The 25,659-nt window shown below is 39.5% G+C and overlaps 2 protein-coding genes across 9 annotated transcripts in view; one reads left to right on the forward strand and one right to left on the reverse strand.

The window, feature by feature from the left end:
- impa1 (inositol monophosphatase 1) overlaps positions 1-25,639 on the forward strand; it is a 47,719-nt gene extending 22,080 nt beyond the window's left edge. The window contains exon 9 of the mRNA XM_043688186.1: positions 25,374-25,639. Coding sequence (XP_043544121.1) covers positions 25,374-25,387 — 14 coding nt within the window. The 3' untranslated portion in view covers positions 25,388-25,639. The remainder of the gene's footprint in view (positions 1-25,373) is intronic.
- si:dkey-181m9.8 (E3 ubiquitin-protein ligase RNF31) overlaps positions 591-25,659 on the reverse strand; it is a 72,539-nt gene continuing 47,470 nt past the window's right edge. For 6 of the 8 annotated variants that reach the window (XM_043688178.1, XM_043688175.1, XM_043688181.1 and 3 more), the window contains 9 exons: positions 25,415-25,513; positions 23,997-24,086; positions 22,451-22,565; positions 21,407-21,525; positions 18,251-18,364; positions 17,050-17,107; positions 15,898-15,994; positions 8,728-8,896; positions 591-1,763 (listed from right to left, as the gene is read on the reverse strand). In XM_043688178.1, the coding sequence (XP_043544113.1) occupies positions 1,701-1,763; positions 8,728-8,896; positions 15,898-15,994; positions 17,050-17,107; positions 18,251-18,364; positions 21,407-21,525; positions 22,451-22,565; positions 23,997-24,086; positions 25,415-25,513 (924 nt within the window). In that variant the 3' untranslated portion in view covers positions 591-1,700. Of the gene's footprint in view, positions 1,764-8,727; positions 8,897-13,669; positions 13,876-15,897; positions 15,995-17,049; positions 17,108-18,250; positions 18,365-21,023; positions 21,151-21,406; positions 21,526-22,450; positions 22,566-23,996; positions 24,087-25,414; positions 25,514-25,659 lie in introns of those variants that run through there. The other 2 variants (XM_043688176.1, XM_043688182.1) reach the window with 2 other exon arrangements.

Raw genomic sequence — 25,659 nt, forward strand, 5'->3', positions numbered from 1 at the left:
GTAGTAATTAACAGAAAAATAAAATTTTGAATTTTTTATTCAAGATTGAAGTTACAATCAATCACAAAACTTAACATTCTATACTACAACATAAAATGATTTGAACATATAAAAATATCAGAAAATGCTTAAGAAACTCAGCAAAAGAAAAAAAACAGAATTAATACTTTAACTCCAATATGACTCTTTTTCAGAACCCAGCATTTTCTGTTTTTACTTAAGATCTCCAGCAATCAAAGTGCTTTTAATATGAAAACATATAAACTGTAGCTAATTAGAATAATAAATCTTTTAAGTCACAAAGAAAGGGATAATGTGCAAAATCATTTGGGCAGCAAGCTTGAACATTTCTCATGTAGCATGTGGCCACATGCCAACTGTAAAATTTATAAATAAAGGATATAATTTTGACTGGCCTCAATGCTAAACTTATCATAGAATCCCTATAGTGTGAAAACAGGCTCTTCAGCCTAACCAGTCCACAGTGACCCTCCGAAGAGTAACCCAGGTCCATTCCCACCACCCTATATTTATCCCTGACTAATGAACATAATCTACACACCCCTAAATATTATGGGCAATTTAGCACAGCCAATTCACCTAACCTGTACAACTTCAGACTGTGGGAGGAAACTCGAGCACCCGGAGGAAACCCATGCAGACACGGGATAGTGGGAAAAAAAAAAGAGTAGAAACTTAATTATTGCTGGGCTCTGCCGTACATGACTCATGGGTGAAGAATCTACAGAGGTGCAATGTCCTCTCCAATAGAAGCACGTGCTTGGTGAAATTTTGCAATGACATCAATTTCTGTACTCACTACAAAAATTGTTCTCATAACTTTTTCTGTAATGCAGACAAACAGTTCTTTGCTCTTTTAAAATTATATCTTAACATTACATAACGTTAATATTTTTCACGGTTTACATAATTTTCCCAGGGTTTCTTAAAAATGTTGAAGGCTACTTTGATGTGTTACATTTTGAGCTTCTTTCTTTCAGGTAGAGCTATTATATTTTTCTTGAAAAGGCATCCCAGGAGCCAAACACTGGCCTGATGCTGTAATACATTCGCACAGCACACCCCAAGCTCTGTGCCTGTAACTGATGTGTAGGTTATTGCCACACATCATCAAGCTCAGCTGCATGCTAAGTTTCAATCTTTCCCCTCATGCACACAGCCCCAAAGTGATATTGACCAAAACCTCTCTCTCAAGAAAAAGCAGTTGAATTTTCATCTAAAGATTGGTGAGAGTGGAATTCACCACCTGCAGTGGATACGAGAGGCAGAAATAGTATTCACATCTAAAACAAAAACTTGGAAAATGCATTCGAAATGCTGAAACCCATAAGACCAATGACCAGATACTGGGAATCTTTTTCAGCTACCAAGGACAAACAGTTTCCTTCTGTGCCACAAATTTTTCCATGTTTCAAATAAACATTTGATTCTGAGCAATGCTACATGAAATTAACTAGTGATTTAAAAAAAGAACAAGTGATCTAAAGATATCACTTGACAAGTATTTTGTCTTGATTCAACATCTTGCTCGTGAAGCATTTTCATGGTAGGCTGCTGGCTCAGTAACTGGCCAAATGGCCTTCTCCTATGCTGTAAATTTTCTATAAGTTCATGTTTAAAGTCTTGTGTTTACTTGGATGCAGGTACAACTCATTGGACATCTGCCCGATGGAAGCAAATCATCCTGTGTTCTTATCAAAAACTTTTTGTGGATTGTCCAGCTTTAATTCATTCAATATTTTCTGTTTTAAAAAAAATAACACGTTATTTTCACATTATGAAATTGTATGCACCATTTCCTAGTCGATACAATAAGCAAGTCGACTGAAAGATTTATCATTGAATACTTTCCTCTGATACCTAAGGACTAAAGTATTTTGTCCTGGAAATCACATCCAGGATCCAATTAAATTCATTACTCCATGGAGAAAGATTCACTTAAAATATAACCAAATTCAATGAATTCACAAAATGATGTCTAACTAGTATAGTTTATTTCATTTTTTATTTGGTGTTAGGTTTTACAGTTGCGCTTTTCCAAAACAGTAGAAGTCAGTGATTCAATGGATATAGTGCTACTGGATGATTGTTTAAATTGGTAAATTTAAATCTGAAAGAGAAGAATAGAATTAAATAGGAATAATTGTTCACCCTCTCCAAACCAAAGTATAGATTAAAATTAACGGTCGGAGCCCGAGAGCCACAGCTGTTGTCAATCAGCTGGTGGGGTCATATTGTGCATGATATGGTTATATCAGTTTCACTTTTCTAAGAATATCTCAATATCGCTGTTTCGCTGCTATGGTACAACCCCTTTGAGAGGGGAAGATCATCAAATCAAGCATTTAAGGTGAAAGTGAGCCCTGGATGCTGCCTGACCTGCTGTGCTGTTCCAGCAATAAAGTTTCAAATCAAGCATTTAACAAAACAAGGCACAGAGTGATCCTCAAAGATTCGATCTACTTTGTGATGAGGGCAAATTCAAACGTGCTGCTTGTTAAGAGACTTTGGATCTGAAAACTTGCTACCCAGAACTCTTGTGCTGCAGTGGTAATGTCTCTATCTCTGAAGTAGGAGACCTAGGTTCCATCCTACCTGCTCCAGAGGTGTGTAATAACATCTCTGAACAGGCTGATTAGAAAACATTCCTATTGACAGCCTGACACTGGAATTTCTCAGATCAGCAAGTTTGGAAACTCAAAGATCAATGTCAATGAGTGCATCATCAGTAACCAGGAGAGGGCAGCATAATAAAACATCCTCTTAGGAAGTAACTTTCAGTGCAAAGTCATCAGGCCTACTTACAAGCTCTGTTGTGATCCAGCAGCCCTCCGTAAATGAACACTGATTTCAATACAAGTGTTCTCAACTTTCCAATGTCCAGATTAAAACTATAGAATTTGTTTTTATCAATTTGGCCAGCATTTTGTACAGGGAATGTACAAGGAAGTGTGCAGGACAGGAAATGTAGTTGGTGATGCCATCCACCCTTCATCCAACATACTCTGATCACCCAGGCCTCTGAGAGAACGTTCTGTTAATGGCCTTTCCACAAGCATCCAGCATTGGCAAGTCTTGAATTTGCATTAGAATCCCTACAGTGAGGAAACAGGCCCTTCGGCCCAACAAGTCCACATCAGCCCTCCGAAGAGTAACCCAGCCAGATCCATTCCCCTACCCTATATTTACCCCTGACTAATGCACCTAACCTACACATCCCTGAACACTATGGGCAATTTAGCATGGTCAATTCACCTGACCTGCACATCTTCAGATTGTGGGTGAAAACCGGAGCACCAGGTGGAAACCCACGCAGACTCGAGAAGAATGCACATACTCCACACACACACAGCCGCCCGTGGCTGGAATAGAACCTGGATCCCTGGCGCTGTGAGGCAGTAGTGCTAACCACTGAGCCAATGTGCCGCCCTCATCAAGTAAATTTCTCTCTAAATCCGCATCCTGGCCATAAGAGAATCTGAGATTCTTAAAATTAGTACATTACTGAACCAATTTTCCAAATGCATTTCCCTAGCAGTTAAAAAGACATTGAAAAGTTCTCTTTAAACTTCTGTGCTTATCAAAAGCAGGGAAGTTGATGTTGGGGAGTGGATCATTAGCATTTTTTTGCATCAAGCACTTCAACTCAGATATTTGACAGATGCTAAATTAAGCTCTTTCTGCACTTTATCAATAATATGCTGTGGGCCTAAAGCTGACAAGCTGCATTTTGGGTGAAGAGAATGAATTGGTTAAAACCTGTTTAAAGACAAACTACATAAAGAGTTTTGTTCAAGACCCCAAGGTTTAAAGAGCTAAGACTACCAAGTTTCATATTAATGCTCTTGTACTGCAGAACAAAATAATCTATGCAATTCTGAAACTAAACTGGAAGAATTAAAGGGGTAACTAATCACAGAGGTTGAGTTGTGCCCAAAAAAACAGAAAAACAAAAATTGCAAAACTGGTAGATATGAAAAACAGAGGGCAGTGAAGCAAGGAGACAGGAAAACAAAATAACAAAGGGATTTCCGAGCAAAGGAATTCTAGAAAATGGAAAATGAAAGTGAAAGGGAGTTTAAATTGAAACAGCAGGAATTGATAAGGAGGCTGAAGGCAACTTTGGTGAGAAAATCACACCCAATTCCAACTTAAGGTCTGGAGCATTTGTAAGATCAAAAGATACATGGCTCAAGCAGCTCACAGTGGGTAAGGCCATTAAAACTGAGAACACCGACCCAAACATTTAAGAGGCAATTCTCAAGAAATTGAAAACCTCAGCACTGTTTTGCATCCATATGCATGCAGAGAAACAGAGGCTGACAACTCCCAACAAATTTGGTTTAACACGCAAATACAAAATCAGTGAAACTAGGAGCTGGTAGATGTCACAGACTAGAGAAAGATACGCCTAAGGTAATTACCATGACAACACAGGGAAGACTAGTGGAAAGTCAGGCAGCAAAAACGGAGTGGTCCTCAACTGTCAAAAGCAGATATCAGGATGGGAGACATGAAAAATCACATCAAGTGCTCCCACACCAAGATACCAGCACACACAGCAAAAAATTGTTAGTTCTGGTATTCCACAGAAATACAGGCTGCAAAAACAGCATCATTAACATTGGCAGAATGATCAACCAGGAAAGTGGTCATGATTCCACGTCCAAAAGGAACAGCAACTTTAAAATGCAAGAGAGAGAAACAGCATTCTCAATACTCCAGGATCCTGCTAGTGGGGAAAATAAATGATTTTCCACCTGGAAGCAAATTAAATTCCAACATGCCGATAAAAGGGCTCATGACAAATAATAGAGTTGCCACTGGTTAGAGCTTATTTAGAGAGTGAACTTGTGATAGGTAATAAGTGTAAAGACGAGGGATTGACCTGAGCTTGCCAATGCCAGGGAAGAATGTCACGTAGCAAAACATACCCTGACAACAAGAAAGGTCAGCTGAGAGAGACTAGAAAGGTTGAAGAAACTTTGGAGCAAGTGGCAGCAAGATAAGGCAATAAAAGAGGTTTGGAAACCCCACAAAGGGCAGTAAAACCCATGAGGTTTGGACAGCCTCAGGAAGGGCCACCTGAATTAAACCTGGCTGAGGATAAGCCAGTAGACATAAAAGCAAGCAAGAAAGGACCAGGTAAGGTGGCAAAAAAAATCTGACAGGATAGAGATATGTTTAATAGATACCTTTGCGCCAAAATTAAAGAATGACCAATGTACTTCTCAGATAGGTCAAGACAAAGGGAAGGTGAAGCCTCCCTTAGGAGGTAGAGTTGCAGGGGAGTATGGTAGAAGCTGAATATTCTCCTGATGGTGGTAGTGTTGCAGGGAAAGTAGAACAGGTTAGAGGAAAACCCATTCTCATAGCAAAACATGTCCTAAAGCAGATACTGCTGGTAGAAGTCACCAGGTGCTTATCAGTGAGTTAAACACAGAATTAACCCATGGGAGATCAGAGGCACAGAACCAGGTTTCAAGCCTCAACAAGTGCAATGAGGTGGTTTTAAAGTTAAATGAAAGTGAGGAGCAATTTTAGACACCCTACAGGAGGTAAATCTCAGTTTACCACTGATCTCCTAATGATCAAACTGGTAAAGATTCCTAAATCCAGTAATGGATAGCAAAAATTTGAAACTTGGGAAGATGTCACAATCTGGGGAATAAAAGCCACCCTGTGAACCGTGGTTAGAATGGAGAGAGTAAATGCAGAAGAAGTGTTGTTGCAGCTTTTGTATTTGTATTTCATATTAACCTTGGAATGAACATTCACTGTAAACAAAATGGAGAAATAAGGTTTGTGTTGTTCTTTGTGGTGTGGAGGGATGACAAATGTCGTACTATCTAACTTTAACTTCTCATTTAAATCATGAGCCCTTTCATGGATTAAAATGGTTTCTCAAAAGGAAAAAGCATAAACCTAAAATATCTGCAAGCCAAATTTCCGAAGACCCATTTAAGAAATAAAGCTGGCTACATGGAATAATCATTTTTATTCGAAGACATCAGACCAGGCAGCTGAGTTATGGTCAAGAAATTTATATCTCTTGTTTAATTCACACATGGATGTTAATTTCACATATTTTGAGAAAAAGACTCACCAACTAGTTTGTCAGCTTGGAAAGACAGTGGAGTTAGGCTCCAGAATATATATTGAACTACACTCCAACAGTCACTTTCATGCAGAACAGAGAGAAGAAAAAATGAACTTGCAACAATAAGGCTTGAACTTTCTCTCTCCTTGCCTATTCCTCTCATTATCTCAGAAAACAACATCCAGTAAGAAAGCAAATTGAGGAAACACCCATTTACCGAAAATTCAAAAACGTATAGATTCTGCTCTGACTGAAGATATAAAATACATTAGAGTAAAAATAACATGAAAGATATAGACTGCAGGGAAATAGATGGTGACATCTTGCAAAATGTCCAGATTACAGAGGAGGAAGTGCTGGATGTCTTGAAACGGTTAAAGATGGATAAACCCCCAGGACCTGATCAGGTGTACCCGAGAACTCTGTGGGAAGCTAGAGAAGTGAATGGTGAGCCTCTTGCTGAGATATTTGTATCATCGATACTCAGGTGAGGTGCCGAAAGACTGGAGGTTGGCAAACGTGGTGCCACGGATTAAGAAGGGCGGTAAAGACAAGCCAGGGAACTATAGACCAGTGAGCCTGACCTCAGTGGTGGGCAAGTTGTTGGAGGGAATCCTGAGGGACAGGATGTATATGTATTTGGAAAGGCAAGGACTGATTAGGGATAATCAACATGGCTTTGTGCGTGGGAAATCATGTCTCATAAACTTGATTGAGTTTTTTGAAGAGGTAACAAAGAAGATTGATGAAGGCAGAGCAGTAAATGTGATCTTTTTGGAGTTCAGTAAGGCGTTTGACAAGGTTCCCCATGGGAGACTGATTAGCAAGGTTAGATCTCATGGAATACAAAACTATCTCAAAAGGTAGAAGACAGAGGGTGGTATTGGAGGGTTGTTTTTTAGAATGGAGGCCTGTGACCAGTGGAGTGCCACAAGGATCGGTGCTGGGCCCTCTACTTTTTGTCATTTACATAAATGATTTGGAAGCAAGCATAAGAGGTACAGTTAGTAAGTTTGCAGATGACACCAAAGTTGTAGGTATAGTGGACAGCGAAGAGGGTTACCTCAGATTACAACAGGATCTGGACCAGATGGGCCAATGGGCTGAGAAGTGGCAGATGGAGTTTAATTCAGATAAATGTGAGGTGCTGCATTTTGGGAAAGCAAATCTTAGCAGGACTTATACACTTAATGGTAAGATCCTAGTGAGTGTTGCTGAACAAAGAGACCTTGGAGTGCAGGTTCATAGCTCCTTGAAAGTGGAGTCGCAGGTAGATAGGATAGTGAAGGCGGCGTTTGGTATGCTTTCCTTTATTGGTCAGAGTATTGAGTACAGGAGTTTGGGAGGTCATGTTGTGGTTGTACAGGACATTGGTTAGGCCACTGTTGGAATATTGCATGCAATTCTGGTTTCCTTCCTATCGGAAAGATGTTGTGAAACTTGAAAGGGTTCAGAAAAGATTTACAAGAATGTTGCCAGGGTTGGAGGATGAACAGGCTGGGGCTGTTTTCCCTGGAGCGTCGGAGGCTGAGGGGTGACCTTATAGAGGTTTACAAAATTATGAGGGGCATGGATAGGATAATTAGGCAAAGTATTTTTTCTGAGGTCGGGGAGTCCAGAACTAGAGGGCATAGGTTTAGGGTGAGAGGGGAAAGATATAAAAGAGACCTAAGGGGCAACTTTTTCACACAGAGGATGTGGTGGAGGCAGGTACAATTGCAACACTTAAGAGGCATTTGGATGGGTATATGAATAGGAAGGGTTTGGAGGGATATGGGCCGGGTGCTGGCAGGTGGGACTAGGTTGGGTTGGGATATCTGGTCGGCATGGACAGGTTGGACTGAAGGGTCTGTTTCCATGCTGTACATCTCTATGACTAGGTTATAGTCCAACAGGTTTACTTGGAGGCACTAACTTTCAGAGTGCTGCTCCTTCATCAGGTGTATTTGGGAGCACAGCACTCTGAAAGCTCGTGCTTCCAAATAAACCTGTTGGACTATAAAGTGGTGCTGCATGATTTTTACCTTTGTACACCCCAGTCCAACATCGGCATCTCCAAATCATGACTACATTAAAGTACAAGATGCATGACATCAAACCAAAAAGAAACTTCAAGGATACGAAGGACTGCTTAATTATGTGAACCTTCTTTTTGCAGTCTGTATCAGGCAGTCTCCCTTTTCAACATATCACTTGTGTTTGATGTGGTGTTTTATTATTTTTTTCTGGAATTGACTAGCAAGTAATAAAATTCTTCACTCTTTCAATCAAGGAAACTTTCATAATTGACTACTTCATTTGCTAGCAAACCACTGAAGAGTGATAACTGCATTCCAAAAAGATTTTGAAAAATTTGCTGTGCCTGGTTCTGAAGAGGGTTTCTTTCCCCTCCTCACCTGGTTGTAAAAAAAAGTAACACAAAAGTGAGCCAGCAAAAAATACAGATGAGCAAGAACATTGAGAGATGCAGCCACGTTCAAAACTGATAATCATCACTGGTACGGAACTGTCAGTTCAATTTTAATGATGTAATAAATTAATAACATTTTGATAGCCAAATGAATTCTATTGTACCCATAAGTTAATTTCATTCTTTGAGAACTTACAACTCTTAGTCTTTGCGTAAATTGTTTGTCTTCTTCATTCACATGTTGGTTAGGGATTGCTACACCCCAGCGTTGTAGTTCAATTAACATTTCCTCCTTATTGTATAGTAGGACTGGGTCCAAAGAACTTTTATTAATGAGTTCCACCAAAAACTCTATAAAATGCATTCTGAAATAAAAAGATGAGATAGTAGTGTTAAAATGTTTTAGACCTTTTATTTGACTTTTTTTAAATTGTCCCCACTTAAAGAGTAATTTCAAACTTATTTTTTATACTAATAATGTATTGTGTTAAAATTTATCTCTTGAAAACTGCAGTGAAAAACTTAGTCAGTTATTTGCCAGATAGATATCAGCTTAAGGGGGTAAATTCTGTTTACTCGAAATAAAATATATTTAACTGTAACTCCCAAATGTTTGCAAGAATAGTTTGAATTTTAAAAACTTGGTATGTTGAAACAATGACTGCAACAGCAGCAATATAAAAATATTCATGCTATACAAGGTCAGGCATTGTGTCTGGGCATGAGCAAAATTATTCAGGAGGAAACCAAATAAACAGTTGAGACGATGGTTTAAGTTTTTTTTTAAATTGGGAATAGAATTGCAGATAAATTAATGATGTTTATAAAGTATTTCAGAATAAAAGGATATAATGAGTGAAAGACATCGCACCATTTGTTTACTTATTGGATTGATAGGCTGAGAGAGATTAGATGAGCAGGGGAGAGATCATGGATGGCTTTGAAAGCAAGGGTTGAAATAATGCTTGACTGGGAGTCAATACATGTCAGTAAACACAGATGATAGATGAATGGGAATTGGTTTGAACAGGGACATTGGCAGGTCGAATGTGAGAGATCTGTCAGAAAAACACTGGAATAATCTAGAGGTAACAGACATCTATGAGGATTTTCACAGCAGATAAATTCATACAGTCATACAGCATGGAAACAGACCCTTCGATCGAACCAATCCATGCCGACCATAACACTAAACTACACTAACCTGCCTGTGCTTCACCCACATACTTCCAAATATTTCTTATTCATGTATTTATCCAAATGTCTTTAAATCTTGTAACCGTATCAACATCTACCACTTCCTCTGGAAGTTCATTCTACACACAAACCACTCTGTGAAAAGAAGTTGCCCCTTATGTCCTTTTTAAACCTCTTTCCTCCACCTTAAAAATATGGCCCCTACCAAATCCCCCATTCTCAGGCAAAGACATTTGCTATTCACCTTCTCTATATCCCTCATGATGTTATAAATCTCTATAAGGTCATCCCTCAGTGAGTAAGTTATTCCTTTGGATGTGTTGCTTGATAGTAAAGACCACTTTCATTACTTTGATGATGATTGACAGTTGACTGATGGATGATAATTGGTAGTGTTAGATTGTTCCTGCTATCAATAGAAAGGACATACCTGGGCAATTTTCCACAATTCCCTTCCATAAATCCATAATGACACTGACTAATCATATTATGATTCTCTGAGTGTTCTATTACCATATTCTTTCATTTTTCCTACTTTTGACATGGAAGGGACGATAAAGTGAATCAAGAAACATACATTGATAAAATTTGATAAGTGGAAGGTACCATTAAATACAAACGTAATAAAATGGAGTAAGAAATTCCCAGACTTCAGACAGATTAAGAACATTGTGCCTACACAGTATTAGTTTAGCCTGAGCAGCGAGCCTTGTTCTTAATGCTGGAAAGAAATAGCTTCAGTTTGTTGACAAAGTGGCAACCTCAAGATTGTGTACAATGGGAAGTTGGGAGGGACGGGAACAGACTTGAACTTCACATTGCCCGTGGACAGGAAAAGTCAAATGTTATCAGTAAAAAGGTGAAAGCTGACTTTGTGTTTGAGAGTGATCTCACTGAAGCACTGTAACTGTAAAATTGGAGGGAACAAAGGGGTAAAGTTCTGGGCACTCAGGTGGAGAATTAAGAAAAAAAAATTGCTGGATTGGGGTGATCTTAGGTATGGCGAGAAAATTAACTGTCCTTATCAAAATTCAACATTAAGCTGCAGGGTAAGGCACAGAGATGAACCTTAATTTTCAATGACACTCAAACCTGGGCAAATATAAATAAAAAGAAATCAGCTCAGTGGCAGTCTCTTACCTCTGAATGGGTTTTAAGTCTACTCTGGAGATAAACACATATTAGCTATCTTTGAGAAGATTTGTAGCTCAGGTTGATGATGTGTGTGTTAAGTTAGCTCGCTGAGCTGGAAGGTTTGTTTTCAGATATTTCGTCACCATGACGAGGTAACATAATCAGTGAGAGTCTTCGCTGAAGCGCTGGTGGTATGTCCCGCCTCTCTATTTATAGTTCTTCGTTTCAGAAGATGGTGATGTCATTTCAGTTTTTTTTCCAAGGGGAGGTAGATGGGGTCTAGATTAATGTGTTTATCGATGGTGTTCCAGTTAGAATGCCAGGCCTCTAAGAAATCTCGTGTATGTGTTTTTTTTAACCTGTCCTAGGATGTATGTGTTGTCCCAGTCAAAGTGGTGTCCTTCTTTGTCTGGATATATGGAAACTAGTGAGAGTGGGTCATGTCTTTTGATGGCTTGTTGGTGTTCATGTATCCTGATGGGAAACAGCGAGGTCTGCAGATGCTGGAGATCAGAGTTGAGTGTGTGTTGCTGGAAAAACAAAGCAGCTCAGGCAGCATCCGAGGAGCAGGAAAATCTGCGCAAAAGCCCTTCATCAGGAAGAGAGGCAGGAAGCCTCCAGGGTGGAGAGATAAATGTGGGTGGGGGGACACGGCTGGGGAGAGGGTAGCAAAGAGTACAATAGGTGAGTGGGGGTGGGGTTGGAGGTGATAGGTCAGAGGGGAGGGTGGAGCGGATAGATGAGAAGTAGATTAGCAGGTAGGACAGGTCATGAGGACAGTGCTGAGCTGGAAGGTTGGAACTGAGGTAAGGTGGGAGGAGGGGAAATGTGAAAACTGGTGAAGTCCACATTGATGCCCTGGGGTTGAAGTGTTCCAAGGTGGAAGATGAGGCATTCTTCCTCCAGGCATCGGGTGGTGAGGGAGTGGCAGTGGAGGACCTGCATGTCCTCGGCAGAGTGGGAGAGGGAGTTGAAATGTTGGGCCACGGGGTGATGGGGTTGAATGGTGCGGGTGTCTCCCCAATGTAGAGGAGATTGCGTCGAGAGCAGCGGATACAATAAATGACATTGGTGGAATTGCAGGTGAAATGTTGATGGAAGTGGAAGGCTTCTTTGGGGCCTTGGATGGTGGCGAGGGAGGAGGTGTAGGCGCAGGTTTTGCAATTCCTGCGGTGGTAGGGGAAGGTGCCAGGACGGGAGGGTGGGTTGTTGGGGGACCTGACCAGGTAGTCACGGAGGGAACGGTCTTTGCGGAAGGTAGAAAGGGGTGGGGAGGGAAATATACCTGGTGGTGGAGTCTGTTTGGAGGTGGTGGAAATGTCGGCGGATGATATGATTAATGGGAAGGTTGGGAGGGTGGAAAGTGAGGAGCAGGGATGGGGAGTGGTGCCGGTGTAACTACGGAAGGTGGACTGTTCTACATAGCCAACAAAGAGACAGGCATAACTGGGGCCCATGCGGGTGCCCATGGCTACCCTTTTGGTCTGGAGGAAGTGGGAGGATTCGAAGGAGAAATTGTTAAGGGTGAGGACCAGTTCAGCCAAACGAATGAGAGTGTCAGTGGAAGAGTACTGTTGGCTACGTCAGGAGAGGAAGAAATGGAGGGCTTGAAGGCCCTGGTCATGGCGGATGGAGGTGTAGAGGGATTGGATGTCCATGGTAAAGATGAGGCGTTGGGGGCCGAGGAAATGGAAGTCTTGGAGGAGGTGGAGGGCGTGGTTGGTGTCTCGAACATATGTGGGGAGTTCCTGGACTAGGGGGGAATAGGACAGTATCAAGGTAGGTGGAGAGGAGTTCGGTGAGGCAGGAGCATGCTGAGACAATGGGTCAGCCAGGGTGGCCCAGCCTTGTAGATCTTGGGAAGGAGGTAGAATTGGGCGGTGCGGGGTTCCCAGACTACGAGGTTAGAAGCTGTGGGTGGGAGATCTCCTGAGGTGATGAGGTTCTGTATGGTCTGGGAGATGATGGTTTGGTAATGGGGGGGATGGGGTCATGGTCAAGAGGGCAGTAGGAGGAGATCTTCGAGTTGGCGTCTGGCTTCAGCAGTGTAGAGGTCAGTGCGCCAAACTACCACTGCAGCCCCTTTATCCTGGCTTGATGGTGAGGTTGGGATTGGAGCAAAGAGAGTGGAGGGCAGCGCGTTGTGAGGGTAAGAGGTTGGATTGGGATGGGAGTAGACAGGTTGATGTCTCGACGGCAGTTGGAAATGAAGAGGTCAAGGGTGGGTAATAGGCCAGCGCAGGGTGTCCAGGTGGATGGAGAGTGTTGGAAGCGAATGATGGGGTCCTCAGAAGGTGGGCGGGAGTCCTAATTGTTAAAGCAAGCTCGGAGGCGGAGGCGGTGAAAGAAGTGTTCGATGTCACGATGCGTAGTAAACTCATTGATGCGTGGATGGAGGGGAATAAAGGTAAGGCCTTTGCTGAGGACTGACCATTTGTCCTCAGTGAGGGGAAGGTCTGGGGGGGGATGGTGAAAACTCGGCAGGGCTGCGAGTTAGGACCTGGTGTAATGAGGAATCGTGAGGGGCGGAAGTGGCTGTGGAAGTAGCCATGATGGGGGGCGGAAGTGATAGCATCGATCACCGTGGAGATGGTAGCAGTACCAGCTAATGGCGTCTGAGCAGTTGCAGAGGCTGGGGGAATCTTCTGGAATGTTTGAGGAGCACTGGTTATGGAGGTGGGTGTGTAAAAGTTTGTTGTACTTACAGTTTTTGACGTTTGAGATGGTGTTGAAATACTGTTTGTTGAGAGTATGAATTCTTCTTAGAATATAGTACAGAGTGGGTCCTTTGCAGTTATGAGTGAGTGTGACCCTCAGCTGAGGCAGGGCTGACTGTAGAGAGGTTAGGTGCCGGCGCATTGCTGCGAGTGTGGAGCAGAGGATCCGGAAGGAGAACAGTTTCTGATGGTTTTGAATCTGTAGTCTGTACTGGTTGTCCTGTTCGGTTCCAAACTATGCTGGGTGGAATGTAGTCCGGAGTCCATGTGGGATCTAACAGTCATGCGACCCTTGCCTGCAGTAGGATAACGATGTTTTTGTCTTTTTTAAAAATATTTCTAAGGCTTTATTTTCTTGTGCATTGAGTGTATTTCCTTCTTTTTCTCGGTCTAATATTGGTACAGTTTTTTGTCTTATGGTCTGCTGTGATTCCTCTGAGAGACCGTTATTTTTTAATGTAGATTCAAATGCTGAGTGGAAGTCCTTTTTACTCGTGTCTTTGTAATTGTAGTTTAATCCTCTGACTAGGACCGCTTTTTCTGTATTAGTAAGTGGACATTTTGAAAGATTTTTATCCAAGCATCAATGTTATATGAAATGTATTTTTGTGTGAGTTTATCTAACTTACCTTGAAGAGTGAGTTTTTTCTTTGTTTTTTGGCGCAAAATAAAAGAAATGACTTCCAGACTACTCAGACCCCTTGGCATCATGGCAGCCCACAAACGTATCAACACACTTAAACAGCGCCTAACGAACCCAAAGGATCCATTAGATACTACGAGCAAACTAATGTCATTTACAAAATACCATGCAAGAACCGTAAAAAAACACTATTTCTGACAAACAAGCAGGAAATTTGGCACCAGGACACCAACTACCCACCAAAAGACATTTCCCAGTATCACTAGTTTCCATATATCCAGACAAAGAAGGTCACCACACACATCATCAATAAACCCATCAATTTAGACACCATCTACCTTCCCTGAAAAAAAAGAACCAGGAATGACATCATCCACCTTAAGAAACCAAGACCTATAGAGAGGCAGGACATACCACCAGCACTTCACAGGAGAGACTCACCGATGATGTTACCTAACCATGGTGACAAACATCTGAAAACAAACTTTCCAGCTCAGCGAGCTAACTTACATCTATAAACACTTATTCTTAAGATGTCATTTCAATTCAACACTGAAGGAGAGCTGCACTGACAAAAAAAACATAATTATTTGGATGTGAAATTAAACTGAGTTCTCATCCATCTTGTCAGATGGAAACAACAGATCTCAGGAACTACGCCTTCAGGATTCACAAGCAACTCTTACCCTTCTGCCAACATCAGAAAACCCGATTACTCTAACTGCTATGGATCTTTGTTAGCACTGTTTGAAACAAATTTAATAAAATTTAGACGAGACCACCAAAACTGGAAACAAGACAATTTATTCTACAATCTTGCAAGAAAGGGCATCAAATGCAGAAGCAAATGAGCAATGAACATTCAAACTAGTACACAGTTATACTTTTGAACTGCGTGAGGTCAACTCTTCTGACTCCTACATTACCCAATCAACTTTATTCTCTGACTAACTTGCGATCTGCTCTTATTATTTCCCCCCTTCTCCAAGTTGGCGACCCTTCCCTCTGTAAGTGCTGACATAAGGAAGATTTTGCTAAACTTGGATCTTGATATTCCTTTCACTTTATCTGTTTGCTTGTAACATCTTCCATTGTTCATAGGTACATTCCATTCCTGAATTTTAACAATGTATCTTTTCTTGCCTTCTTTATATGTTTCAGCTATCTCAGCTATTTTGCTGAAACTAAATTATTTAAACTATCATGACGAAAGAAATTATTTACTAGAATAATTATGCACTAAAGTTAGTATCCAATTATACATTTCCTTAGTGCTTGCTGATTTAATCATTGTCTGCAGCTGCCCTTTACACTTGATTTTTCAGCACTATACTTAAGCTTATTATCACTACCTTTTTGCGAAAACAACACACTTCCCCATTTCTTACAGCACCATGTATCGTCAGTTTTCTCCACAGTTTATTGCAATGAGCAGGGCTCGATAATACAGCAACTTTGATACATATTAAGCATTTTACATAGAAATAAAAAGGTTTATCACCTTTGGGATTGACTTGGTGATGTCCAAAAATTAGAATCACCAGGAATGAAGTAAGGATGACCTAACCTTTCAAGTTTTAACTAAGTTGGAATAACTTCAGTTGCCTCAACTACATGCCATCCTTAACATTCTCAAACTCAGGACAACGATAATCAAGATTGTTATTTCACTTACTTGCAGAAGCCCAAGTAGCCTTTCACTGATGGATGCCCACACTGTTTATCTTTCAGACCTTGTGATGTATCTCTTTGCTCTGTAACTTTACATTTACCTAAAGCAACACAATTTACATGATAGTGAAGTGAACTTTGCAATCCACTACTGAAGATTACCTTTTCCAATATTTAAAGTTTATTTATTAAACTGGATAAAATTCTATTGAACATTCCCATTAGATGCAGCTTAAAATCAAAAAGGGTACTAAATTTCACACAACATTAAGTTGGTATTACGACTGGTTCACATAAATCCACAAAATTATTGAGTCATTGCTTATATGTAAATTAAAATGATTACAATGATGTTTAGGGCAACAATATCAGCAAAGAGTCATTTGGCAGTATAGAATTGGCGTGAAAGACAACAAACAAACTCCAAACAATGTGTCTTCTTTCAGCAACACTCATCTGTATATTTGTATTCTAGCAAATGTCAAAGGGAATGAGAATGACACTTTATGAGAAGTTTTAACTTAACAAAAAAGGTAACAGCCATTTTCTGGTTCATTCCCTGTACCAATCAGAGTTTACCTGCCTGATTTAAATTTAAACAATGCTGGCAGTTAACTCTTAGTTATCAATAACTGGGGCATTATTCATGGAACACTTCTACTAATCAGAGTCTACTTGCCAACCAAACAGCATCTCTACTCAAACAGTATAATATGTCCTTCCACTTTACATTGGTGTTCTCACTTTATGTCCTGATAGAAGTGGATTGCAAGACAAAAAAGCTTCAAGAAAATGTGCCTTTTTTCAGGAATATCTATATAGCTGGGTCAATCTGCTAATTTATTGAGGTGTAATTTCACAATATTTAAGAAATGAACTTTCCTTTCTATACAGTTCTGCAGTTTGTAAAAATCCTGCCTGAGGCATTACTGAAGTTGGAAACAGTGATACAAATTAATCAGTTCATTTCTGTCAACTGATTAAGTAATGTATAGATACATGTCAAGATGATCTATGCTAAAACTACATGTAAACAGAACTGTAACTGAGCTACTCAATGCCAAAGGACAACTAAGATTAAGAAAGCACAAATATTCACACAAACTATGTTTTATGCAATATATTACCCCCATTATTGAACAATAATAATTATTACCTTCCATCTGTTCTAGACTGTTATCTGTTACAATGCCAGTCAAGGAAATACCCGCATTCTGTACAATAAAAAAAATACATAAATGAAGTGCTGAAACAAAAAGCCAATGATTTTACATTCAATACATGATAACAGCTAAGATTCTGCAGAGCGTTTTGATGGTAAACGGTCATTTGTTCATTGTCAAAGTTTGTCGGAAACTGGCTGCAATGACAGGGTTTAATATAAGATTAACACTTTAATCTTGAAGTTGCAATCTGTTGTTCGTTGTTTCACCACAGGCTACTTGTGAAACTACCGCATCCAGATTCAGCGATCGTTGCATTTAACTGAAATGGTGAGAAGGTCGCTTGCACCCTTTTAAAACTGTCTTTGAAACCCCATTAAAATGTTACATATTAGCCCATAAAAATACAGTGCATTATTGACTCCATTGTAATAAAGGACTCTACTTTCAAAGCCTAATTTTAAAGGTTTCTTTCATGCTAATTCAGTTTTTACTTCATCCCAATCTTTATTTTGATCCATGTAAATGGTTTCTTTTAAATGACTTAATTTTAATTTCTTGGTTGCTGTCTGATGAATTCTATTGAAGATTGTACTGCATCACTGCAGCTCTATAATATGGATCCCCAATAGATTATACAACAATTCACTCGCTGCTCAGTGAGGTAATGTTCTTGCCGCAGAAAATGCTACTTCTCTCAGCAAAGCTTTTTTTCCTCCAAGGTCAGTGATAAGGCAACCTTGCTCACCAGCGTGACTCAAGTACAATATAACTGTAGATGAGCAGCCTTCACTATAAAACTGGCTGTGTTAAAAAAATAGTGTTGACAAACTCAAACATTGCCCTGTGAAAAACTTCTTTCCTACAACAAATCTTCTGACAAAGCGTTGCTGTGATGTTCTGACATATCATGGCTTTGTGATCAAGCTCGTCTGCAAGAGGTACAAAAGAAAATTCCTGAATCAGCAAAATAGACACCATTCATGAGCTAATTTCAGTTTAGGGTTTTCTTGGAGTTAGCACCATAAACAGGAGTGGGGGAGTTCTGAACTGCTGTGAGGCGCAGAAACCAATGAACAGGTTGCGTTAGAACCCTTCCATCTGCACTGATACTCCTTCTTCTTGAATTATTTGAGATGCATTTAATAAAGTATTCTGGGAAGAGCAGAAATCAAGATATTAGGTATGACTCACTTTCAATAGCTGCTGCAGCCGTTCCACACTCCAGTCTCTGAGGTGATAGAAACAGTCCCGGGGATGATGCGCATGTAAACCCTTAGTGTGGCAGTCACTCATGAATCCACAAGCCTGTTATAATCAATACATTTGACATAATGTTTGCATAATTATATGAAGCAACCTGTTACTATTATCTAGCCTGGGTTATTAGTGAATTGCAGAGGAATACAGCACATACTCACGATGAAACTACAAGAAACCCTTTGAACCTATTCTCGCATTCAATGACTGATCTATAATTACGTCTTGTTTAAGTAGACAAGATTCTTAGGGGGCTTGACAGGGTAGATGTGGAAAGTTTGTTTCCCTTTGTAGGAGAGTCTAGGATGATAGGGCATAATCTCAGAGTAAGGGATCATCCATTTTAGACAAAGATGAATTATTTACTTTTCTCAGAAGGGAGTCAATCCCCGGAACTCATGACCATAGATTGCTATAGACACGGAGTCATTAAGTAGACTCCGTTGAAGGATAGACAGACAAACTTTTAAACCGTAAAGAAATCAACGATTATGGGGATAAGGAAGGGAAATGGAATTGAAGATTGTTAGATCAGCCATTATCTCAATGAATGGCAGAATTGTCTCAATAGGCCAAATGGCCTACCTTTGTCCCTCTACACCTTATAATATAATTTTATGTTTCTTTTTCCCCATACTTCTTAATACCTGTGATTGATTTTTGCTAACCAATCTCAGAACACTTGATATATCATTGACTTTCAACAAAAATAGTTAAATTCTGTTATAGATATTTAAATTTTACAGCACTAAAATATTTAAAGTTAGATCAAAATGGATCAATGAAGTAAAAAAAAAATTTAAAGGAATTAACTGAATAAGCTTTAGTTCGGCTAGAAGCTGTGATGGAGCCAGTTGTCAGAGAAAAGTAATCTTAGAGTAGAAGCTGCCAAGTTATATAAAGGAAACCGGATCAAGAAAAAGGCAGCACTTACATCAATATTTATTTACACAAACAGAATCATATTATAACCATTTGTAAAAGTATGCTTAATAAATCTGGGTAATTAGTGATTTGTTAGCAGAGTAAAAAAGATAATGAAAGCTTCGGGAATAATTTTAAAAATTCAAATGCATCATCAATGCTATTCTGCAAAGGAAATGGTCACCTATATTTGGTTTAACCTACATATGTTACGCCTTAAATAATGCTGCAATGTAGCTTTAAACCAATACTCATTTCAAATGTAATTCTGAGACATAGAAGATATAGAAATCAGATATCCTTATGGCTATGGAATTATAATAGAGTGGGATGAGCACACTAACAATTTAACAGGTGTAATGACAGTGAACAGAAAGAAAGAACCGTTGACCTATATGTCAGGACACATGGGTAGTTAAAAGAAGCTGATTATACTGGAATTTCTCATTGCAAGCTGTCTCTCAATTGTTACTGATGATGATTGTCTGCTCAGGGGTGAGGGTTTTTGGCGTGAGTCTTTAAGTGACTGAACAGATTTAGGACCCATGGGCAGGATGACCCACAGGGTAGTGGGAACCAGAGTGTAGGATTCAATTTGTTTTCTTTGATTCTCTGCTGCTATTGTGCTTCATCATTAGAGGTTTTGACTTGAAGCATGATGCATCTCAATGGACAGACTGTTGCCATTTTGAACAATGTGTGGCAAGTTTATTCTCGTCATCACTGTCACTGCTGCCATATTTCAGTGGCAGTTTGGTTCTATAGATATTCAGGGAGAAAGTGAGGTCTGCAGGGCCTGTGCCCGGAGCGTCGAATCTCCTGTTCCCTGGATGCTGCCTGACCTGCTGTGCTGTTCCAGCAATAAAGTTTCAACTCTATAGATATTCAGACAAAGTCATGCAAAATAAATGATGAGGAAAGACAGTTTTCAGATAGCTGAAAAATGGTTTCATCACCAAGTCCTATTTTCACAACTCTCAAAAGTATATCAGGTAGCAAGTTATACAATGAACTACTCTGGCTACACATGTCTATGGGAAGAGAAAATTAGCCCAACTCCAGTAATGTTACATGCTAACCAGCTTATCCTGAGGAGGAAAACAGTGTACTCCATAAAGTAATAGGAAGATAGGGATAATTAACTGCATAACATCAAATCTATCAAACCTAAAAAGGAAAGTAGTTTTGAGATCATGTCACATGACTCAGCCAAGATGCAGGTAACAGAAGTTACAGGAAAGGAGTTTTTACATAGAGACAGGAACATCTATCATTTATAGTCCTTTCTTGATATGAGCCCCAGCGAAAACTAGCAATATTAGAGAAGCATTGTTCTGTGGAAAGGTGTGTGAGAATGATTTATTTAAACATAGAGTTGAATTTTCTTTAAAAAGGACAACTGAGTATTCATCAAGAAACCTCAAGGAAAATGAAAGTCAAAAGGAGTCAGAGGAACAACCTTGCATTGGGTGCAGTTATTCCTGGCATAATGTAAGATAGTCATAGTTGTCAAAGATTAATCAATCCTCTGTACCCAGCATGTCGCTGGAATTCCTCAAATAAACACTCTGCACCCAATTACTTTTAACGTTGCACCAATTACCTTGTTTGCATCATTATGAGAAGGAGTATAGCTGTTAGCTGACAATTTCACGTTATTTCATTTGCAATTGCTATGATAACAAATCAGTCAGTGCTAACCTAAAAGCAGGAGTTACAGGGTAATAGATTCAGCCTGGCAAAAGCAGGTTTCATAAAAACTATAAAAATGCATGGTACTAACTATCTCAAACATCTTAAAGTTCAATGATCTCTCTTGAATCCTTAATCACTGTCAAGCTCCCCACCATCAACACAGCAAAACAATGGAAGGGTACCAGATCATCTCCAGTGGAGGATGCACAAGATGACTTTCAGGGAAAAAGAAGAGAAAATGAAGAAACATATTAATAGTGGGGAAACACGAGTTATGCAATTTGAAATGTTCTTGAATAAACAGACACTTTACATATGAATGTACAATTCAATATCACACCTTCCACTATTCTCGTAAAATGATTTTGGTCCTGAAAAAACTTGCCTTATAAGAGGGACACAAATCTAAAGCTCAATGAAAACATGTCATTTGTGAATGAAAGAGCATTCATGAATCTGGGAACAACTTACCGATCCTAATTTAAAGGGTTGCTTACAGCCACCACAGAACTGATAATGGCACTCTGTGCATCTAAAATGAATACAACCTCCTCTTGACAGATCAAATCGAACTCTGCAATTAGGGCACTCTAGAGTGATCACAGAACATACAATTAAAGAAAATAATGACTCACAAAACAGGCCAACATATTTGGAAATGCCGTCATATCAATTAGATATTATGTAAATGAACTCAAGAACCAGGTATCACCCGTCACACAAAGGTCAAATTCTTACCGTTTGTTATTTATATTACAGAAAGAAACACATGCATTGATATCAATATAAATGGGGAACAAAGAGTCACTATAATGGGCAACATCCACAACTAATTTATTCCAGCTAGGAAACTCAAAACTATTCACCTCAAAAATAGTTTATTACTTTGGTGTTTCAACAGTAATTTTAGCCCTTAACTCAGCAATGGTACTAGAACATTTCTGACTTCATAGCCAATGTTCCTATAAATATTTAGGCCACATATGAACAAGACTGACACGATGCAATTACCAAAATAAATGCACTTAAATGTCTCAAATCATTTTATGCTCTAAACAGAAATAAATTATTGTTATAAATTAAATTATAAAAAGTGCACACTATCTTTTCCCTTCTCTGTCACAGTTTAACTAATCTTTTTATAGTATACTCTATTCCAACATATTCCCTAATTTAAAAACAAAAGTACATTAGTCTTGCATCTTGCAATTCCTGCTCTAAGCTTTCAATTGTTACAGAATATGACCAACTTAATAAAATCACAACTTATTTGAGTGAAAAGTATTTCTAAAATTGAATCTTCTAAGATAATTGAACAGCAGACAATGAGCCACAATTAGATGACAGGTGCATCCTTAACATACATTTCCTTATGTCAAAACAATAAAATTCTGCAGGAAGTGCAATTTTGGGTCAGTAGCCAGTTGATTTAAGGTACTTGAGCATGATAACTGCCTGGAACATGCTTAAAAAGTTAATTTATAATCTTAGTTGCTGTCAAATGTAATTGATTACCTATTCCATTTTTGGCGAGGTAGACATCCAGTTTGCTTGCCTGATATTCAGGGTTATTCTGCTGTTTCCATAACCTAAACTTTTCACAGCTGATTCCTTCATGCTGTTGCTCCCACTGGGGAAACAAACGAAGTATCAGTATTAGTACCATTGGGGTAGATGTAAGCTAACTTGGTAGAGGGATGACAAACTGCATATAAGGAGGATGAGAAGTAAAGCTGGAATGAGAAAGTAGAATATTAATGAAGGTGGAAACAAAAAGCAGAAAAAAGACAAATGAGTTTGGCAGTGCATGAAGGGATAAATCTCAATGCAAGGAGTTTTGTGAAGAAGGCAGGTGAGCTGACAAACAGTAAAGTAGTATGATATCATGCAGTATAAAACTTAAAGGAGGGCATGAAAGGCAACTCAACATTGCTAGTTTGGAAATCACAAGTTGAAAGGTCTGTTGGGGCAGAAACTTTCATCTCATTTAATAAAGAATTTTTTAATGCATTTAAAGTGCTGAAACATTCAAAGCTACTGACCAAGTATTGGAAATGTGATTTAGACTGGCTTGGGGATTCTGAAAAAGTCATACCAGATTCAAAATGTCCACTGATGCTGCCAGATCTGTGGAGTTAATCCAGCCCTTTGTTTCTATGTTATATCCCCAGCATTCACACTTTTTACTTCAATTGGCAGATTGAATAGCTTCCTCTACATCACAAATGCTGTCTGTCATTTTTATAAATGACCTGGAGGAGGGGCTAGAAGGTTGGGTGAGCAAGTTTGCGGATGATACGAAAGTCGGTGGAGTTGTTGACAGTGAGGAAGGATGTGTCAGCTTACAGCGGGATATAGATAAGTTGCAGAGCTGGGCAGAAAAGTGGCAAATGGAGTTCAATGTAGGTAAGTGTGAGGTGATTCACTTTGGTAAGAGTAACAAAAAGACGGGGTACTGGGCTAATGGTCGGCTACTTGGTAGTGTGGATGAGCAGAGGGATCTTGGTGTCCATGTACACAGATCTCTGAAAGTTGCCACCCAAGTAATTAGTGCGGTGAAGGCGGCATATGGCGTACTGGCTTTTATTGGCAGAGGAATTGAGTTCCGGAGTGTAGGAAGTTCGTATGAGGAAAGGCTGAGGCATTTGGGGCTGTTTTCATTGGAGAAAAGAAGGTTTAGGGGTGACTTGATAGAGGTGTACAAGATGATTAGGGGTTTAGATAGGGTTGACCATGAGAATCTTTTTCCAAGTATAGAGTCAGCTATTGCGAGGGGGCATAGCTTTAAATTAAGGGGTAGTAGGTGTAGGACAGATATTAGGGGTAGATTCTTTACTCAGCGAGTCGTGAGTTCATGGAATGCCCTGCCAGTAGCAGTGGTGGACTCTCCCTCATTATGGGCATTTAAGCGGGCATTGGATACCAAAGGGCCTGTACTGCACTGTATTTTTTCTATGTTTCTAAATATCAGTTATCGGTCACAATTCTGTGAAATTGTGACAACGACTGGAAGGCATATGATCGAAATACAAAGCTGTACACAGAACAATGGATTACTTACTGGAATTTTGCATTGGAAGCATGTGCTTTTCTTACAAGAAGGACAATCCATTCTCAGTCGATCTACTTCATGTAACAGTCCGAAGGAACACTGAAAGAAACAATATAACATTTGATTATTGCTTGCAAAAAAATACATTGTATTGTCTTGCGCTGATCTGAGCAAGTCATGAGAATATCAGCTTAAAGGGAAAACTAACATTTATACTGTATGAGAATGCTGTTTGGTGGCAAGTAGACTCATTTGTAGAAACATTGCGATGGAGAATACACTGGTTAATGATGATTTTTCAAGCTTTGTTTAAATTTTAAACAAGACAGGTTGACTCTGACTAGTCAATGCATTGCACCAAGAAGTGAACCAGTGATCGACTGTCATTTATTTGTTGATTTGAATTGGCGCAGTGCATGTGCATGCATGCTCGCAAAAAGCAAGGTAGTGACCACAGTCAACCAGCCAGCACTTACAAATACCGCAAGCATTCAACAGTAAATATCATATTGCATGCAAGGAGTTTTGTGAAGAAGGCAGGTGAGCTGACAAACAGTAAAGTAGTATGATATCATAAATATAAAAATTAAAAGGAGGACATGAAAAGCAGCACAACATTGCCAATTTGGCAATCAACTAGTTGAAAGGTCCGTAGGGGCAGAAACTTTCATCTCATTCAATAAAGTACTTTTTTATGCATTTAAAGTGCTGAAACATTCAAAGCTACTGACCAAGTATTGGAAAATGTGATTTAGGCTGGCTTGGGGATTCTGAAGTCATACCAGATTCAAAATGTTAACTCTATTCTGATTAGATTAGATTACTTACAGTGTGGAAACAGGCCCCTCCGCCCAACAAGTCCACACCAACCCGTCGAAGCGTAACCCACCCAGACCCATTCCCCCATTCTCAGACCCAGACCCATTCTCTTTCCATGGATAATACTTGCTGGATAATTGGGAGTGTGCACAAATTTAGACAACTAATTTAGGATTGCCAGTCAGATCCTCAGTGTGGCACATTTGTGTGTAAAGGAAGCTACATACATTCATACACAGGACCCTGTCCTTTGCAGATGTGTGTACACTATACTTGTTTCAACTCCACAACAAATGTTACGATCACTGCTGGTTCATTTTTCAATGCAATTTCTTGACCAGAGTCAATTTGCCCTTTTTTTTAAAAAGCCTTGCAGTTAACTGTTAAACATCATTAGCTGGCACATTCTCCAGGGCAATGCCTCTAACAATCACAGTTCACTTGCTAAATAATCAGCATGCTCCGGTCATATAGTATAAATGTTGCTTTCCCCCTTAAATTGGCATTCTTGTGAATTTTTCTCATTCATGCAAGAAGAAAAGTTTGACAAAATGTGTTTTTCTCCAGCAATAAGAAACTGAACTGGGACAACTGCAAGACATTCTTACATGTGCACACCATCTGAAGTTTGGCATTTCCATCAAAGTTCGGTCTCGAAGCTTTCTTTGGAACAACTCATGAAGCCCTTCGTCAAGATAATAGCGAATCTACACATAAAATATATGCAGATATATTGGTTCATCCAATTTAATGTATTTCATTTAAAAGTCAATGGAGACATAGACTGTGACTTAATTATTAAAAGAACTAAACTACCCAAACCTTTGCACTCATATTTTTAAGAAGTCACACA

Source organism: Chiloscyllium plagiosum, chromosome 4 (genome assembly GCF_004010195.1).
Source record: "Chiloscyllium plagiosum isolate BGI_BamShark_2017 chromosome 4, ASM401019v2, whole genome shotgun sequence".
NCBI classification, from domain to species: domain Eukaryota; kingdom Metazoa; phylum Chordata; class Chondrichthyes; order Orectolobiformes; family Hemiscylliidae; genus Chiloscyllium; species Chiloscyllium plagiosum.